Here is a 19,165-nt window from a genome sequence, read left to right on the forward strand (position 1 = left end):
TCCCCATCCATTCTCCATCTTCCTCCTTCCCTTCCCACCCTTCCTTCTTTCCCTTCCCCATCCATTCTCCATCTTCCTCCTTCCCTTCCCTTCCCACCCTTCCTTCCTTCCCTTCCCCATCCATTCTCCATCTTCCCTTCATCATTCCTTGACTTCCCTTCCTTCTCTTCCCTTCCCCATCCATTCTCCATCTTCCTCCTTCCCTTCCCTTCCCACCCTTCCTTCCTTCCCTTCTCCATCTATTCTCCATCTTCCCTTCCTCCTTCCTTGTCTCCCTTCCTTCCCTTCCCCATCCATTCTCCATCTTCTTCCTTCCCATCCTTCCCTTCCCCCTTCCCTTCCCTATCCATTCTCCCCCTTCCCTTCTCCATCTGTTCTCCTTGTTCCTTCCCATCTCACCCTTTTCCTATTCCAGATGGCTTGCCACCAACATTGAGATTCTGGGGAATACCATTGTCCTTTTTGCAGCTTTACTTGCTGTGGTGTACAAAGCCCATCTCAGTCCTGGCATGGTGGGCTTTTCCCTCTCCTGCGCTCTTCAGGTAAGCTCAAAGTATGATGGATCACCTGATCGCCATTTACAACCTTCCCAGCTGGTTTCCCACAAGCAAAGTCAATGCGGGGAGTCAGATTTCCTTAATGACCACAGATTTCAATTCACAACTGCAGTGTTTTGTTTGTTTCATTGGTGATTTAAAAGTTATTGTCAGCGTTCCAGAAGAACCCAACTCTAGTTGAAAACTCCAAGACAGACATTTTCTCAAAGTCCCATTTTATTAGAGCAGATATACTGGCACATCTGGGAAAACCCGAACCTGAGAGTTCCAGCTTTCCCTTCAATAAGTCGAAAGTCCAAACCCAAACCCTGCACCCATCAGTCCATCACATGGTCCAATCTCCATCCATCCCAACTCGAGACATCGCTTCAACCACTTCTCCTCCAGGTGCAGGAATACTATAACCTTGACCGAAAAGAAGAATGCTGTTATGTCTAACTACATTCCCTCTACTAAATCCCCCCACTCCTCTAATTTCCCAAATACAAGGATGTGGGAGCTTGGAAGCTTCCAGTGTTAATATGGCTTCCAAAGCTGGCAGGTATATACAGAGGTGGGTTGCTGCCAGTTTGGCCGAACCGGTTGTGGTGGTGGTGGGAAGCTCCTCCCACCCACCTGGACGCTTCTGCGTATGCACAGAAGTATTGCTCACGAGGGTGCACAAGAGAAATGTTAGTAAACCAGTTAGCAACCCATCACTGCAGCAGCGGTGAAATTCAATTTTTTTATTACCAGTTCTGTGGGCCTGACTTGGTGGGCGTGGTATGGCTTGGTGGGTGTGGCTTGGTGGGTGTGGTGTGGCTGGATTACTGCAACGCGCTCTACATGGGGCTATCCTTGAAAAGTGTTCGGAGACTGCAACTAGTCCAGATTCGAACCCTCACCACCCTCCAGGCCTTCCGCAAAGCCCTTAAAACCTGGCTGTTCCGACAGGCCTGGGGCTAAAGAGTTTTGCCCCCCTTCTCGAATGGTATGGTTGTGGTGTGTTTTTAAATTTTATATTGTTATGTCTCGTCTTTTTTATCCCCCCGTCTGTACCCCCTTCCCTGATTGAATTGTGAGCCGCCCTGAGTCCCCTTGGGGAAAAGGGCGGCATATAAATGTAATCAATCAATCAATCAATCAATGCAACCGCGCGAGCAATATGTTACACCTATCCTCCGCGAGCTGCACTGGCTACCTATTGGTCTCCGGACGCAATTCAAGGTGTTGGTTATTACCTTTAAAGCCCTTCATGGCTTAGGACCAGCATACCTGCGAGACCACCTACTGCCACACTCCTCCCAATGGCTGATAAGATCCCACAGGGTGGACCTCCTTCAGATGCCGTCAGCCAGACAATGTCGGCTGGCGGCTCCCCAGAGGAGAGCCTTCTCTGTGGCTGCCCTGACCCTTTGGAACGAACTACCCCCAGAAATCTGGACCTCACCCACTCTCATGGCCTTCAGAAAAGCTGTCAAGACCTGGTTATTCCGGCAGGCCTGGGGCTGTTGACCGCATTGTTGAGGTCTAGCCCTGACTGAAATGAATGTATCTGTTGTTGTTTTTAACTTGTCTATTTTTATTTTTTATTTTATTTTATTTCCCCTCTCTGTAAGCCACCCGGAGTCCTCCCGGATTGGGCAGCCTATAAATAAAATTAAACTTGAAACTTGAAACTTGCTTGGTGGGCGTGGCAGGGGAAGGATAGTACAAAATCTCCATTCCCGCTCCAACTACTCAAAAATTCTGCTACCGGTTCTTCAAACTACTCAAACTTTCTGCTATTGGTTCTCCGAGCTACTCAAAATTTCCGATACCAGTTCTCCAGCACCTATCAGAACCTGCTGGATTTCACCCCTGCACTGCAGATATACAAATCCCTGTTGGAAGGGACTTGTGAAATAAGAGGTGATCCAGCTTTAAAAAGTTGAGTTTTGAGAACAGTAGACAGGGGGTATGCAGCATAATAGAACTTTAGGCAATCCAGTTAAGTTCTGAGGTTTGATAGGAGCTATCAGTGGCCCGAAATCACAGTTTCCCCTTCTTCCTTGCCAGATCACTGGCGTGTTGAACTGGATGGTGCGTGCCTCAGCGGAAATTGATAACCATATCATGTCTGTGGAGAGAGTGAGAGATTATTCACAGACCCCCAAAGAGGTAAGTTTTTCTTCTCTTCAGTCACAAAATGGCTCAGCTCACTTTCTTAGTTGACCCTCAATCTCCTGTCTGCCTATCTCTCTAGCTGTCTATCTATCAGCCCGAAACTAGCAATAAATAGCAATAATAGATTTATATACCGCTCAAAGATGGGTTCCTGCCAGTTCGCACCAATTCAGTAGAACCGGTTCGTCAAATCTACCAAACTGGTTAGAAGAGGTTCCACCAGTGGACCCTGAAAGCAGGCCACACCTATAGAAGAGGTTCCAAGAGAGAGAGAGAGACAGACAGACAGGCAGACAGACTCACACAGAGAGAGAAAGAGAAAGAAAGGAAGAAAAAGAAAAAAAGAAAAAAAGAAAAAAGAAAGAAAAAGTGAGAGAGAGATGAAAGAAAAAAGGAAAAAGGGACAGAGAGACAAAAGGAAGGAGAGAGAGAGGGGGGGGAGAGGGAGAGAAAACACATGGCCGGCAAGCCACTCCCACCAGGTCACATGGCTGGCAAGCCACTCCCACAAAGGAGGCCACACCCACAGAGTAGGTTCAAAAAAATTTTGAAACCCACCACAAATACCGCTTGATAGTGATTTACAGTCCTCTCTAAGCGGTTTAGCAACCAACTTAGCAGTTCGAAAGCATGTAAAAATGCAAGCAGAAAAATAGGGACCACCTTTGGTGGGAAGGTAACAGCGTTCCGTGCGCCTTCGGCATTTAGTCATGCCGGATATATGACCATGGAGATGTCTTCGGCTTTGAAACGGAGATGAGCACTGCTCCCTAAAGTCAGGAACAACTAGCACATGTGTACGAGGGGAACCTTTACCTTTTACCTTTAAAGTAGTTTTTCAGTCCATATCTTGGGTGAGGGGGGTTGTAGTTTTGCCTCTTGGCGCGTTTGGGATTTGCTAATATGAGCTAGTATTGTTGTGGCATCTCTTTCAGGCTCCGTGGACCTTGGGTGATCATCTCCAAGGTGGCAGCTGGCCCACTGAAGGGGCAATTGAATTCAGAGGCTATAGTTTGCGATATAGGCCGGAATTAAGTCTAGCTCTGAAGAATATCAACCTAAAGATCAAACCACAAGAGAAGGTAAGACATATTCTCAACCTGGACAACTTAAAGATGTCTGGATTCAACTCCTAGAGTTCCCCAACACAAAATTGTCTGCTTACAATGTCTTACCTTTCGACGACGTCTTCAGTTTCGACCTCAATAATACACGGGCAAACAATCAATTCAAACTCAAGGTAAACCATTTCAAACTCAATTGCAGAAAATACGACTTCAGCAACAGAGGGGTCAACACCTGGAATGCTCTACCTGACTCCGTGGTTACATCCTCAAACCCACAAAACTTTAACCTTAAACTGTTTACCGTGGACCTCACCCCATTCCTAAGAGGTCCGTAAAGGGGGCATGCATAAGTGCACCAGCGTGCCTTCCATCCAGTGGTGAGATTCAAATAATTTAACAACCAGTTCTCTTCCTTAATGTCCAGCTGGGTAGGCATGGCTCAGTGATCATGTGACTGTGTGGGTGTGGCCAACTCAACGTCACTCAGGTCGATGGGCGCTTCGCCTTAGCTGTTGCAATGTCACAAGGGTTAACCAGAGAGGCAGTTTCTGTAAGCAGGGCAACAAAGATTAGCTAGAAACAACACTAGAATGTTTCCTTCCTGCCTTCCTTACAGGATTAGCCCTGGAAAGTGGAAAGAAACAAAAGGAGATTTCTTCCAACAACCGGTTCTCCGAACTGCTTAGAAAGTTAACAACCGGTTCTCCCGAATAGGTGCGAACCGGCTGAATCCCACCACTGCTTCCGTCCCTGTCCTACTGTTCCCATTTATTTGTCCTCATTTCTTTCATTCATATCCATGTTTATATTTACACCTACTATCTTGTGCAGGTTTGACCAACTAATAACTACAAATACAAATGGCAACTTTAAGTCTTGTGGACTTCAACTCCCAGAATTTCCCCCAAGCTGGGGAAAAGTTGCCAAGTTTGGAGACCCCTGATCCGATCCAAATTCTTCTTCCTTCCACTAGAAAGTTTGGTCCCTTAAAACAGTGGTCCCCAACCCCCGGTCCGCGGACCGGTGCCGGGCCGTGGAGTACCTGGCACCGGGCCGCACAGCGGCCGGGGGCCATGATCGCTGCAGCGGCCGGGGGACATGATCGCTGCAGCGCAAAGGCTCCTGGGCCGTGCGCAAAAGCTCCTGGGCCATGCGCAAAGGCTCCAGGGAAGAGAGCCCCGCGCAGGTACGCACGTGTGGCCCAAAGCTGACGTTTACCTGCGACCCTGCAGACGTCTCCCCAGTCTCCCTGCGGCTCTACAGAAAACGCCTCGCTCAGAAGACGCCCCCCCACCCCTGCGCGTGCTCAGCGGGCCACGGTAAAATTATCAAAGGCTGACTGGTCCGCGGCGATAAAAAGGTTGGGGACCACTGCCTTAAAACATCCGGCATGCAGTAGGGGTTAAGCTGTTGGATTTAGACCCGTGAGATACAGATGGAAGTCCTTACTGGACCAGTGAGTCCACAAGTATATTTGAACCGGGTTTATTTATTTTTTTAGTAAGCAAAGCTCATGAGGTGGCTGTGGTGAGAATATAATGAGAGACTCCTATATATCTGAGAAAGCGAGACAGCTAAAGGTAAAGGTTCCCCTGCACATGTGTGCTGGTCGTTCCCGACTCTAGGGGGCAGTGGTCATCTCCGCTTCAAAACCAAAGGGCCAGCACTGTCATGTGGGTGGCATGACTCAACAGCAAAGGCCCACGGAACGCTGTTCCCTTCCTACCAAAGGTGGTCCCTATTTTTCTTCTTGCGTTTTTTATGTGCTTTTGAACTGCTAGGTTGGCAGAAGCTGGGACAAGTCACGGGAGCTCACTCCGTTACGCGGCGCTAGGGATTCAAACCACCGAACTGCTGATTTGTCTGATCGACACGCTCAGCATCTTAGCCACTGAGCCACTTTATTTATAATATGTTTTATTTCCATTTCATTTCGTACAGTCACATATATACTGTGCATAAACGGGGCATATAACATTGAACAATAAACACAGCCCTCCCTCTTGTCAACAGTACCCCCCAAAATACAAACCCAATATACCACTTCAACCCACCATACACCCTTTCTTTCGCCCCCCTTCCAACTTTCCTTCTTCCTTCCAACATTCCCCTCTACCCTACTTCCCCTCCCCCTCTATCACTCTTCTCTCCCAATACACTCCCTCCCTTCCTTCTCCTCCTACCTCCAATTCTCTCTCCCACCCTCTCTACCCCTCTTTCTTCTTTCCCTCTACTCCTCCCTTCGGTGTATTTCTACTATCTATCAATATATTCAGCTTGTCTTATTTTTACACTAAAATTAAAGAGCAACAGTATACAAGTGCAATCGCGTAACTTTAAAATCTAACACATACTATATTTCCCCCCTCCCCCCCCTAAGACCCCACCTCCCTTCCCCCCCCCCCCCCCGACTTCCCAGAGCCCGTACACGGTATAGCTTTTTAACAAACACAGTCTAAAATATATTAAAACAAAGGAGATTAAAGAGGAAAAAAAAGAAAGTCAATAAGATCTCTACGTTGAACTCAGCTTCTTGCTGTTACCCAAACTTTAAGCAGTTTAACTTATTCCTAATCTTAAGCATAGGCCACTGAGCCACTTTGAAAGCAGGATAGGGAAGAGTAATTCTCTCTCGGTTTTTTCCCCCCATCAGAGGGTCCTTCTTTCTTCAATCTCTGTTTTTCTTCTTTTAGGTGGGCATCGTTGGAAGAACAGGGGCCGGGAAATCATCCCTTGCGATGGGACTTCTGAGACTTGTGGAAGCTTCTGATGGAGAGATTGTGATTGATGGAGTCAACATTGCCCAAATGGGCCTGCACAACCTGAGAAGCAAGATTACGATTGTCCCACAGGTATGAAGCCAGTCTACCACTTCCTCTTGTAATGGTTCTGTTCACCCCAATAATGATGATCTCCCAAGCCACATCTTCAACAGACACGGGTGTTTCATTCAGTCTTTCACTATGTTCAGTTGGGATCAAGATCTTTTGGCAGCCCATCTCATCATCTTGTAGGAGGTTGTCTGAGTGGACATGGGACACGGGTGGGTTCCAGCTTCTGTTACTGCTGTTTACTCAGGGATGCGCTACGTGTGAACACACAGTTCTAAAAAATTGGTTCTGTGCATGCGCAGAAGCAAAAAACAAAATGGTGGCGCCTGTGGCGCCGCTGACAGAACTGGTTCAGGGACGTGGTTGGCCGAGTTACTACCTATTTGACTGAACCAGTCTGAACCGGTAGGAACCCACCTCTGTTAATACCACTTTATAAGGCCTTGGTAAGGCCACACTTGGAATATTGCATTCAGTTTTGGTCGCCACGATGTAGAAAAGATGTGGAGACTCTAGAAAGAGTGCAGAGAAGAGGAACAAAGATGATTAGGGGACTGGAGATTAAAACCTATGAAGAACGGTTGCAGGAACTGGGTATATCTAGTTGAATGAAAAGAAGGACTAGGGGAGACATGATAGCAGTGTTCCAATATCTCAGGGGCTGCCATAAAGAAGAGGGAGTCAAGCTATTCTCCAAGGCAACTGAGGACAGGACAAGAAGCAATGGGTGGAAACTAATCAAGGAGAGAAGCAACCTAGAACTGAGGAGAAATTTCTTGATGGGTAGAACAATTAATCAATGGAACAGCTTTCCTCCAGAAGTTGTGAATGCCCCAACACTGGAAGTCTTTAAGAAGATGCTGGATAGCCATTTGTCTGAAACGGTATAGGGTTTCCTGCCTAGGCAGGGGGTTGGACTAGAAGACCTCCAAGGTCCCTTCCAACTCTGCTATTGCATTGCATTGATGGGACACCACAATGACACCAACTTGTCAGGAGTAAGTAACTTGAGTTGAATTAAGTTCAAAGCACTACAAATTTATTACATGCTGCTACTCATATGTAAGAGTCTACTAATGGTGAAGTCAAATTGGTGCTAGATGATGGTCAATGGAATTCATGGGGGGGGCTGGACGTGGGTCTCTAGTGGCTGTGGAGCAATTCCAGACTGATGGCACATTTAACCCCACCTTCGGGCTCAGCCTGCTCATTCCCTATAGAAGTCAGGGTAAGAAGGCAGCAAGAGAATTGCAACTCAATATCTACATAGGGGCACATATTCCACTTAAATCAGCTCTCCAATGTTTTTTTTTCCTTCAATGCCTTACAGAGTCCATGTCAAATGGATAAATCCTGTGACACGACAAATGCGCGCACGACAAAAGCGCGCCGACAAAACCACGGCGAGAAAACCGTGATGTCGAAATCGCGCCCACAACAGCGCGCCGACAAAACCGTACCCACAAAAGCGCGATTAGGGTTAAGGTAAGGGTTAGGGTTAGGGTTAGGGTTAGGGTTAGAATTATTACCTTGTTTTCGCGTTGTTTGTTGATGGCACGCTTTTCTCGGCGTGCTGTTGTGGGCGCGATTTCAACGTCGCAGGTTTCTCGCCACGGTTTTGTCGGCACGCTTTTGTCGTGTGCGCATTTGTCGGTGAACCGATAAATCCAAGGAAAAAAAAGTTTTGAACTAAAGGTAAATTAACTAAGGTGAATAAAGATAGTAGGCCAGCTGATATCAATCAATACTGGAAGGTGAAATGATTGTGTTGGGTTACAAATAAGAAAAAAAAATTAGTTGGGAAAGTTATCAGAAGAGGGGGGGAAATGGAGGGAAAATGTGGAAATACATCTAATAATGTTCTGACCCCCCTTCTCCGTTCAGGAACGAAAGCCAACACAGACATACAAAAAAAATGTTTTAATCAGTCCAAGCTCTTGTTGGCTGCAAGCCCAAATAAACAAAGATAATAGCTCTGGCAGAAAGCCCTATAACTCCCAAAACACTGCAAACCCGGCTTCTGTTATCAAGCCACTTATCCAAGTTGGCTTCTCTCGGTTTGTGAACGCAAACAAGACCCAGAACGAGAATGTTGACTTCTGCAACCAGGGCGTGGCATCAGCAGTCTCTTTTATCAGCAGGAGGGGATCTTGATCAGCATCAGCTGTTCGTAAGCACCTCCTGTAGTTACTCCTTTGTTCTTTACGCTGAGTAGCCCTCCGCCTGCATGCATCCTGATACAACTCCCAAATGTTTTCATGAACATTCCCTTTGATCCAATGCTCTGCCGCCACTTGGTGGCCAACCAGTCTCTCCTCGCCCTGCTCGGAGTCGAACACCCTGTCCAGGGTCCTCCACCTCCTCCAAGGCCGACTCATAAGACCCTTCTCTGTCGGAGTCTGGCGGCAGCTCCAACGGCACCTGCCGGGCCACAACAATAACGTATAGTTAAAATTATAAAATAGGGACGCTTAATGATGTAAAAATATGTAACAGCATGATGAAGATAGCGGGAAGTTTGAATCCGTCTTGCACTGCGTCCAAAAAAGAAATTGTTGGGGGGGAGAGGAAACAATTGGAATTCGTATATAAAGGTATACCTTTAAAACAAAAACCAGCAATATGGAAAACTGTTTTTTTTTCCACTTCTTTCGTTGGGAATATCATTATCAATTCCATTGATATTAAATGGGGTGTGCTAAAAGGTGGAAATGCACCACGTAAAATAGAGAATGGAGGGGAGATAAAGAGAGGGAGAGAGGGAGAAAGGAGAGAGGGAAGTAGAAGGGAGGTAAAGAGAAGGAGAGAGGGAAGCAGTGGTGGGATTCAGCCAGTTCAGCCTATTCGGGAGAACCGGTTCTTAACTTTCTAAGAGCTTCAGAGAACCGGTTGTTGGAAGAAATCTTCTTTTGGTTTTTTTCCCCACTTCACAGGGCTAATCCTGTAAGGAAGGCGGGAAGGAAACATTCTGGTGTTGTTTCTAGCTTAATCTTTATTGCCCTCCTTACAGAAACTGACTCTCCGGTTAACCCTGATTACATTGTAAGAGCTAAGGCGAAGCACCCATTGACGTGAGTGATGTTGAGTTGGCCACGCCCACACAGTCACATAACCACTAAGCCCCGCCTACCCACCTGGTCATTAGGACAGAGAACCGGTTGTTAAATTATTTGAATCCCACCACTGGAGGGAAGGTGTGGAAAGAGAGGTGAGGAGAGGGAGAGAGCAAGGGAAAGTAGAGAAGAGAGAGAAGGCAGAGGGAAGAAAGGAGGTAGGGAGGAGAAGAGGAGGAAAGCCGAAGACGAAATAGACTATAATATGGTGTACAGAAAGCAGAAGCGCAAATAAAAATGGCAGAGGCTTAATGGCAAAAAGAATTGATATACGATTGAATACTCAAAAAAATGTTTGTTAAGATGTATGGGTAAGCTTTGGATTATATTATATGTATGTTAAAAAAAACCTTTCTCAAAAAAAAAGTTTCAGAAGGAAACAGAATGTTTAATTCAACCACATCATCCACGGGAAGGGTTTTGTGGCTCCTGGTGTTTTCTGCGTGGGAAACAGGTCCAAATGGCTCTTTGAGTGGCATAGATATTTATCTGTTCTGACCCCCCTCCTCCGTTCAGGAACGAAAGCCGAAACCAACGTAAATGAGAAGGTTTCTTTTAATCAGTCCAGACTCTCGTTGGCTGCAAGCCACATAAACAAGGAGATATCCAGCAATCCAGCCTGCCAGGTTTGTTTCTTGTTAGTCCTTAACGTTGACTTCTGCAGAAGGGCGTGGCACAAGCAGTCTCTTTTATAATCAGGAGAGGATCTTAATGAGCATCAGCTGAGCGTAAACACCCCCTGTAATTACGCTGTTGTTCTTGACGCCGAGTAGCCCTTCGACGGCGTGCATCCCGGAACAACTCACAGGTGTTTTCTGGATCACTCCCTCTTGTCTCCTCCCCACTGATCCAAGGCTCAGATGCCACCTGGTGGCCAACCAGTCTCTCCTCGCCCTGCTCGGAGTCGGAACCCTGTCCAGGGTCCTCCACCTCCTCCAGGGCCGACTCATAAGACCCCTCGCTGTCGGAGTCTGGCGGCAGTTCCAACGACTCCTGCCGGGCCACAACATTTATCAAACGGTGTGTTCATCTTTCTTCATCCTCTTCACTCCTGTGCTATGGAAAACAGACTATCTTGTGTTTTTTCTCCCTCTGTGCTCAGGACCCAGTCTTGTTTGGGGGTTCTTTGAGAGAGAACCTTGATCCCTTGAATCAATGCTCAGATGAGGACATCTGGACCGCTTTGGAGCAGACCCAACTCAAGAGCTTCGTTTCAGATTTGCCAGGTCAGATGTCCTATGAGTGCTGTGAAGGAGGTGGAGATCTCAGGTATTCAAACCCCAAGGTGGAAAGAGGAAAAAATATCTCCTGCTGTGATTTGGAGTTTTTTGTTTGTGTTGTTTCTTTTTTTTTCTTTTTTTGGGAGTGATAGCAATAGCAATAGCAGTTAGACTTATATACCACTTCATAGGGTTTTCAGCCCTCTCTAAGCGGTTTACAGAGTCAGTCTGTTGCCCCCAACAATCCGGGTCCTCATTTTACCCACCTCGGAAGGATGGAAGGCTGAGTCAACCTTGAGCCGGTGAGATTTGAACCGCTGAACTGCAGATAGTAGTCAGCTGAAGTGGCCTGCAGTACTGCACTCTAACCACTGCGCCACCTCGGTTCATGGGTTCATCAATGTTTCTGACCAGCACCCCTTGCTTAGACTTGGGCTTACTCTTTTGGAATTGTTTGTAATTGGTGGGAGAGTAGATCTAGAACAGTGGTGGGTTTCAAAAATTTTTAGAACCTATTCTGTAGGTGTGGCCTGTTTTGTGGGAGTGGCTCGGCGGTCATGTGATGGGCGGGCATGACTTGGTGGGCGTGTGACTGGGTGGGTGTGGCCAACTTGGAAAATATGGTGAAACTCACTTAACAATGCTCTTGCTTAGCAGCCCAAATTTTGGGCTCAATTGTGGTCATCAATTCTCTTCCTTTTTCTTTCTTTCTTTTTCTTTCCTTCCTTCCTTTTGTCTCGCTCCCCCTCTTTATTTCTTTCTTTCTTTCATCTCTCTCTCCCACTTTCTTTTTTTCTTTTTCTTTTTTCTTTCTTTCTCTCTCTCTTTTCTCTCACTCCTTCCATTCCTTCCTTCCTTCCTTTCTTGTGTGTATCTCTCCCCCTTCCTTCCTTCCTTCCTTCCTTCCTTCCTTCCTTCCTTCCTTCCTTCCTTCCTTTTGGAACAGGTTCCAAAAGGTACACTAAATTTCACGAACCGGTTCTGGCGTACCGGTGCGAACTGGGAGAAACCCACCCTTGGTCTAGAAGCTGGCTGATATTTAAGTCCTAAATTTATTCCTAACACTAGCTGATAATTCGGCATTGCCCTGGTATTTATGTATTCCAACCCTGTATTAGACAGGAATGGCGATGTCAAGTGGCAACGTAAGCGCGGAATGGGCTGTCTTCCCTCCTTCCAGGAACGTCGCCGCACTTCCTGAAGAGGCGATGGCAAGAGCAACTTCGCCCTGAGCCCTGATTTTGGCGACAATTAAATTAGTTAAAAATGTTTTCCCTGTGTCCCCAGCAGCGTAATTTCTAATGTTGAATTTCCCCCCTTACCAGAGGGAGCCCCTTGTGGAGTATTGCAAAGCCATTACCATGGCAGCTTCACTGCGCTGTACAGTAGAAGCCATTTTAAGGCACAACAGGCTGTATCTTAGCAGATCACACACCCCGAGGGGGGTTATGGGTGTCTCACCCCCACAGTATTTTTTTTCCAGAGAGTAAGTCATCTGTGTACCAAGTTTGGTTGAAATTGTTCAAGGCGTTCCAGAGTTATGCTGGAACATACATACACACACAGAGAGAGAGAGCCATACGTGTGTGTGTGTGTGTGTGTGTGTGTGTGTGTGTGTGTGCGCGCGCGCGCCTGTCTGTCTGTCTGTCTATCTGTCTGTAAAAAAATACTGGAGGGTATCTATCTATCTTTCTTTCTTTCTTTCTTTCTTTCTTTCTTTCTTTCTTTCTTTCTTTCTTTCTTTCTTTCTTCTATTCTATGTTCTAACAGAACTCTGGAGCGCCTTGAGCAATTTCAACCAAACTTGGTACACAGATGACTTACTCTCTGGAAAAAAATACTGGAGGATATCTATCTATCTATCTATCTATCTATCTATCTATCTATCTATCTATCTATCTATCTATCTATCTTTCTTTCCTTCCTTCCTTCCTTCCTTCCTTCCTTCCTTCTTTCTTTCTTTCTTTCTTTCTTCTATTCTATGTTCCAACAGAACTCTGGAACGCCTTGAGCAATTTCAACCAAACTTAGTACACAGATGACTTACTCTCTGGAAACAAATACTGGAGGATATCTATCTATCTATCTATCTATCTATCTTTCTTTCTTTCTTTCTTTCTTTCTTTCTTTCTTTCTTTCTTTCTTCTATTCTATTCTATGTTCCAACAGAACTCTGGAATGCCTTGAGCAATTTCAACCAAACTTAGTACACAGATGACTTACTCTCTGGAAACAAATACTGGAGGATATCTATCTATCTATCTATGTATCTTTCTTTCTTTCTTTCTTTCTTTCTTTCTTTCTTTCTTTCTTTCTTTCTTTCTTTCTTCTATTCTATGTTCCAACAGAACTCTGGAATGCCTTGAGCAATTTCAACCAAACTTGGTACACAGATGACTTACTCTCTGGAAAAAAAATACTATGGGGGTAAGACACCCATAACACCCCTCGGGGTAGATAGATAGATAGATAGATAGATAGATAGATAGATAGATAGATAGATGATAGATAGATAGATAGATAGATAGATAGATAGATAGATAGATAGATAGATAGATAGATGATAGATAGATGATAGATAGATAGATAGATGATAGATAGATGATAGATAGATGATAGATAGATAGATAGATAGATAGATAGATGATAGATAGATGATAGATAGATAGATGATAGATAGATAGATAGATAGATAGATAGATAGATAGATAGATAGATAGATAGATAGATAGATGAATGATAGATAGATTTTTGTTATCCTCAAAGATAGGACCACTAAAAAGCACTTAAAATAATAGCATGGTGAACTTTTTATTTGGACCGATTGCTTTGAGGAAAGCAGTGCCCATCACTCGAGTTAAATTGCAAATGTTGTCATTTGTGGTGATTGATGCCATTTGCATAATGGCATCTTTATGTAAATGCCATAAATTGTGGCAAGCTGCACACAATTCAAATTAATGTAAATTTAAACGGGTCTCATCCGAGAGACGAGTTTGGGAGGAGAGAGATCATTTTGGGATGCAACAGATTGGTACAGTATTGGCAGAGGATGAGCGGAGGGGGAAGGACATCTTGGATGGAAGTGCAGATCGGTCACAAACAAACCCGCTAAATTAGGATGGGTTAAATCAGTGGGAGGACACATTTGCTTTCTAAAGAATTGTTTTGAAATCAGATCAATACGGGAGTCAAAGTCCAGACAGTTTAGAGTCTCCAAGATTGAGAAACTCTGGAGTAAAGGGGTAACAGTTCTGACCTAGGCTTCCTGAGAAAGCATAAATCACAATCTTAGTCCTCAAAACCTTCTTTTATTTATACAGCTGTGAATTGTGGTCATTCACAGCCCACAAGGCTTCACAAACAGTCTGTGAAGATTCCGGCAGATGTCTGCTTGCGTGGCACGACAAAACCGCGCTCGACTAAGCCGCGCCCGATTAAACCGCGTCGCTGACGTCATCAACAGGGCAACAACAGCGAGCGCGGAGAAAGAAGGGCGCTTTAAATAGCGCTTTGAAAGCAAGCCGATTCAACTTAAGGTAAGGGTTAGCTTTAGGGTTAGGTTTAGGGTTAAGTTAAGGGTTAGGGTTAGGGTTAGGGTTAGGGTTAGGGTTAGGGTTAGGGTTAGGGTTAGGGTTAGGGTTAGGGTTAGGGTTAGGTTAAGGGTTAGGGTTAGGGTTAGGGTTAGGGTTAGGGTTAGGGTTAGGGTTAGGGTTAGGGTTAGGGTTAGGTTAAGGGTTAGGGTTAGGGTTAGGGTTAGGTTAAGGGTTAGGATTAGGTTTAGGGTTAGGATAAGGGTTAGGTTTAGGGTTAGGTTTAGGGTTAGGTTTAGGCTTAGGGTTAGGTTTAGGATTAGGTTTAGGGGGTTAAGTTTAGGTTTAGGGGTTAATTTTAGGTTTAGCGTTTACAGCATGCTTCTGTCTCCACGCTGTTGTCGCCCTGTTGATGACGTCAGCTACGCGGTTTCATCGAGCGTGGTTTAGTCAAACACGGTTTTGTGGTGGAACCGTCTGCTTGAGTTGCCACAGTCTTTCAGAGGGAATGTTGATAAACACCCGCCTTATCTCCCTGGGAATTCTGCCAGAGTCTTAATTGCCAAATGCAGAGCAAGGCCAAACTTAGCACAGGGTCAAACAGAAGTTTTCAAAGCTTGAACCGACCAGATGAACTAGTTGCTTCCTGCAAAAGCTCACGTCCCATTCGCTCCTCTTTTATGTGTTATGGGAGGGGACAATCATCTCCAAGCCTTACTCCCAAGTCGACCCTGTTTTCTTAATTGTTCTTGCCTTCAGGCAGCTCTGCGCATGCACACACCGGGAACAGGCTCCCGCTGTTCTTCTGCCTTGCTGATGTCAGGCTCTGGAGGCAGCAAATCACTACCAGATGGCTTTGGCCCCCTCTCTGCCTCCGACGCAGAGCCCTCATCAGAGCCTTCCCCAGACTCTGGCACTGGCCCATGGTCCTCCCCAACCTTCTCACTGTCCGAATCTGCAGCCAGCTCTGCTGCCCGCTGGCGGGCTACAACAATAACTTGTAGTTTTTTTAGCTGTAGTTGAGCTTCAAATTCTCGCCTGTCCCATTTATCTTGGTTATTGTAGCTCAACGTTGAAAACCTCAAGTTGTTTTGCCCTAGTTTTTCAGATGTTCCTACACCTGGAAACTCCTTCTCCTTTCTCCTCCTCTTCTACAAACAATACGAGGTCCTTCTCATGATCCATGGAATAGATAGAAACATTGGGTCAAAGGTTCCTCTCCCCAATTCACTACGTAGGGCCGATCTCAGCTTTTAATTGTCCTACCATTCTTCTTCCAGTGTTGGTCAGCGGCAACTCATCTGCCTGGCTCGGGGTTTACTTCGGAAAGCCAAAATCCTGATTCTGGATGAGGCCACCGCAGCTGTGGATCTTGAAACGGACCTGCAGATCCAGGCCACCCTAAGGAGTCATTTCAAGGAGTGCACAGTTCTGACCATCGCCCACCGACTAAATGCCATGATGGAATTTGACCGGTAAGAGATGGCTTTAAATAAGATTCCCAAGACTGTTCCTAGGAACCTAGGCTTCCCCAAAAAGCAGGAGGCAGAATCCTGCTCCTGACAAAACCCCTTTTATTAAACGAATGTGAATTCCTCTCGTTCACATTCAGTAAAGGCCTGGGAAACAGTCTTTCAAAGGTGGATTTATGACCACAGACCTTATCTATCTTGGAACGCTGCCATGTAAATATTTCCCCAAATGAGGTGCTGTGCAAGGAAAGACTGGGCACAGAGTCTCTGAGATTCATGGACAGATCTTCGCACTCCTGAAACAAATCTAATTAACGAACGAACGAATTGTTTCCTGCAAAAGCCCACTCCTCTTTTATTTTCTATGGGAGGGGCCAATCACCTTCCATCTGTGGGTTTACTCCCATGTTGACCCTGATTTCTGAGTTGTTCTTTTCTTCTGGCAGCTCTGCGCATGCACACACTGGGAACAGGCTCCAGCTGTTCTCCAGTTCCGTAGGCATCTGATCACTGCCAGACGGCCTCGGCCCCGTCTCCGCCTCTGATGCAAAGTCCTCATCAGAGCCTTCCCCAGCCTCCAGGACTGGCCCATGTTCCTCCCCAACCTCCTCACTGTCCAAATCTGCGGCCAGCTCCTCTGGTCACTGACGGGCCACAACAATGAACAAAGGGGATCGTGTGACACAGACAAACCTTGGCAGCAACTCAGACAAACCTTGGCAGCAATCCAGCCTGCCAAGTTAGTTACAACAGTTCTCTTTAGTCAAAGTGTTGACTTCTGCAAAAGGGACGTGTCACAAGCAGTCTTTTTTATAGTCTGGAGAGGAGCCTCATGACCACCAGCTGAGCGCAATTACCTCCTGTAATTGCATAATTGTTCCTGACGCCTATTAGCTCTTCGATTGTGTGCATCCAGGAACAACTCACTGCTGGTTTCTGGATCACTCTCCCTTGTCTCCTCCCCACTGATCCAAGGCTCAAGTGCCACCTGGTGGCCAACCAGTCTCTCTGCGCCCTGCTCGGAGTCGGAACCCTGTCCAGGGTCCTCATAGGGCCCCTCGCTGTCGGAGTCTGGTGGCAGCTCCAACGGCTCCTGCTGGGCCACAACAGAAGTCAATATCAATAGACATCTTCAACTTTCTATCTATTATTGGTACTACCTAGTACAGGTAGCCCTTGAGTTACAATCCTTCGTTCCTTCATTTAGTGACTGTTTGAAGTGGCAACAGCACTGGTAAAAAGTTATTTAGGACCGGTCGTTGAATTGATGACCACTGTAAAATCCCCGAAGTCAGGTGATCAAAATTCAGATGCTTGGCAAACTGGCATGCAGTTATGCCAGTTGCAGAATCCACAAATCATGTGATTTGCCATTTGCAACTGCCCCAGCTGGCTTCTGATAAGCAGAGTCAATGGGGAAGCCGGAATCACTGAACAGCTGCAACGATTTGCTTAACGAATGTGGTAACAAAGGTTAAGTGAGGCAAAACTCACCATCTCGCTTAGCGATTGAAATGTTGGGTGTTGTGTATTGTACTGTGGTCAAAAGTCTGCCTGCAATAGTTCACCCATTTCTCTAAGCTTAGCAAGCTTGCATGCCATCGCTTAAGGAAACTGAGTCACTGAGGTAGCTTTTATCCACCGGTTCTTGTAGACCAAGGGCCAGCATACTGCGGCTCTGGAGCCGCATGTGGCTCTTTCCTCCCTCTGCTGCGGCTCTGTCACCGGTCGGCACCACAATTCTGAGAGGAGCTTCCGGTGGAGGGGGGAAGAGAAGCACAGTGCGCCAGGAGAAGACTCTATGGCAAGGGGAGGGTTTCCCAGTTGTCTCCACAATTGATAGGGCTTTCGGTTATGACAGATAGAGGAAAAAGGACGCCGCATTAGGAAGAGACTCTATGGTGTGGGGGAACTGAACTTCCGGTGAGCTCCAGAATTGAACGGGGGGCTTCCGGTTAGGACCCTAGTGGCTTCCGGTGTTTTCTTTTCTGTGGGAAACGGGTCCAAATGGCTCTTTTGAGTGTTTAAGTTTGCCGACCCCTGTTGTAGACTAACCTTGATTCGTTTCTCATATTTGTAGAATTTTAGTGATGGAAAACGGACAAGTGGCCGAACTTGATACCCCAGAAGCATTGAGAGTCCAGAAGGGACTATTCTACAAAATGGCGGTGGATTCAGGGCTAGTGAAGTGACTTGAGTTGGAAGAACACGCTGAACGGCTGCTTCGTTTGAAAAAGGACGTTTTCTTAATTTTCTGGCTGTGAGCAGGGAGAGCTCAACCCTTGGCTTGTGAAACAACCGATGTGTTCTCTTGCAGCATAAGTGCAAAGCAGATGGAGAACAGAAGTCAGACTCTTCCCGGCTTAATTTCAGCCTGGCCCTTTGCTGTACCACAAATAGCAGTAGAAGCAATAGCAGTTAGACTTATATACCGCTTCATAGGGCTTTCAGCCCTCTCTAAGCGGTTTACAGAGTCAGCATATTGCCCCCAACAACAATCCGGGTCCTCATTTTACCCACCTCGGAAGGATGGAAGGCTGAGTCAACCCTGAGCCAGTGAGATTTGAACAGCCGAACTGCTGAACTGCAGTCAGCTGAAGTAGCCTGCAGTCCTGCATTTAACCACTGCGCCACCTCGACTCTGCGGAATGCGGAAACCAGCATGCACTGAGCATGATCCTTTCTTGGAGCTGAACCACGCCTGGCTCGAGCAAATGTCGTCGCTGATGCCATCCCCGCTAGCCAAAAACACTGCGCAGAACAGCCTTGTATTTTGGCTTTGATCATGTCAAAGATGTCACTCATTTTACTCATAATCCCTTTCACTGCCTTGTTGCTTAGTCCCCAATTAAAGCAACGCAATTGCAGAAATAGTAAATGCTAAACTGATAAGCAAAGCCAACTTTTGTATCCTGCTGGAGACGGGTTGAAATATCAGAACGTCAGAATAGCAGAGTTGGAAGCGAGCCTTAGAGGTCATCTAGGCCAATCCCCTGCTTGAGCAGGAAATCCTATACCATTCCAGATAAGTGAATCATAGAATAGAATAGAATAGAATAGAATAGAATAGAATAGAATAGAATAGGAATAGGAATAGGAATAGGAATAGGAATAGGAATAGAACAGAAATTGGAATGAAGAACAGAACAGAATAGAATAGAATAGAATTATAGAATAGAAATTAGAATGAAGAAGAATAGAATAGCATAGCATAGAACATAACAGAA

The 19,165-nt window shown here is 46.1% G+C and overlaps 1 protein-coding gene across 5 annotated transcripts in view; it reads left to right on the forward strand.

Annotated features, from left to right (window-relative positions):
• ABCC6 (ATP binding cassette subfamily C member 6) overlaps positions 1 to 18,823 on the forward strand; it is a 55,098-nt gene extending 36,275 nt beyond the window's left edge. For 2 of the 5 annotated variants that reach the window (XM_087729156.1, XM_087729157.1), the window contains exons 25-31: positions 416 to 542; positions 2,595 to 2,696; positions 3,638 to 3,784; positions 6,463 to 6,621; positions 10,816 to 10,982; positions 15,747 to 15,941; positions 18,019 to 18,823. In XM_087729156.1, coding sequence (XP_087585282.1) covers positions 416 to 542; positions 2,595 to 2,696; positions 3,638 to 3,784; positions 6,463 to 6,621; positions 10,816 to 10,982; positions 15,747 to 15,941; positions 18,019 to 18,130 — 1,009 coding nt within the window. In that variant the 3' untranslated portion in view covers positions 18,131 to 18,823. Of the gene's footprint in view, positions 1 to 415; positions 543 to 2,594; positions 2,697 to 3,637; positions 3,785 to 6,462; positions 6,622 to 8,484; positions 8,919 to 10,815; positions 10,983 to 15,746; positions 15,942 to 18,018 lie in introns of those variants that run through there. The other 3 variants (XM_087729158.1, XM_087729160.1, XM_087729159.1) reach the window with 3 other exon arrangements.
• The last annotated feature ends 342 nt before the right edge of the window (positions 18,824 to 19,165 follow it).

This window comes from Thamnophis sirtalis, unplaced genomic scaffold (assembly GCF_051295495.1).
Source record: "Thamnophis sirtalis isolate CommonGarterSnake01/CBP01778 unplaced genomic scaffold, rThaSir2_p1.2 scaffold_14, whole genome shotgun sequence".
Classification (NCBI taxonomy): domain Eukaryota; kingdom Metazoa; phylum Chordata; class Lepidosauria; order Squamata; family Natricidae; genus Thamnophis; species Thamnophis sirtalis.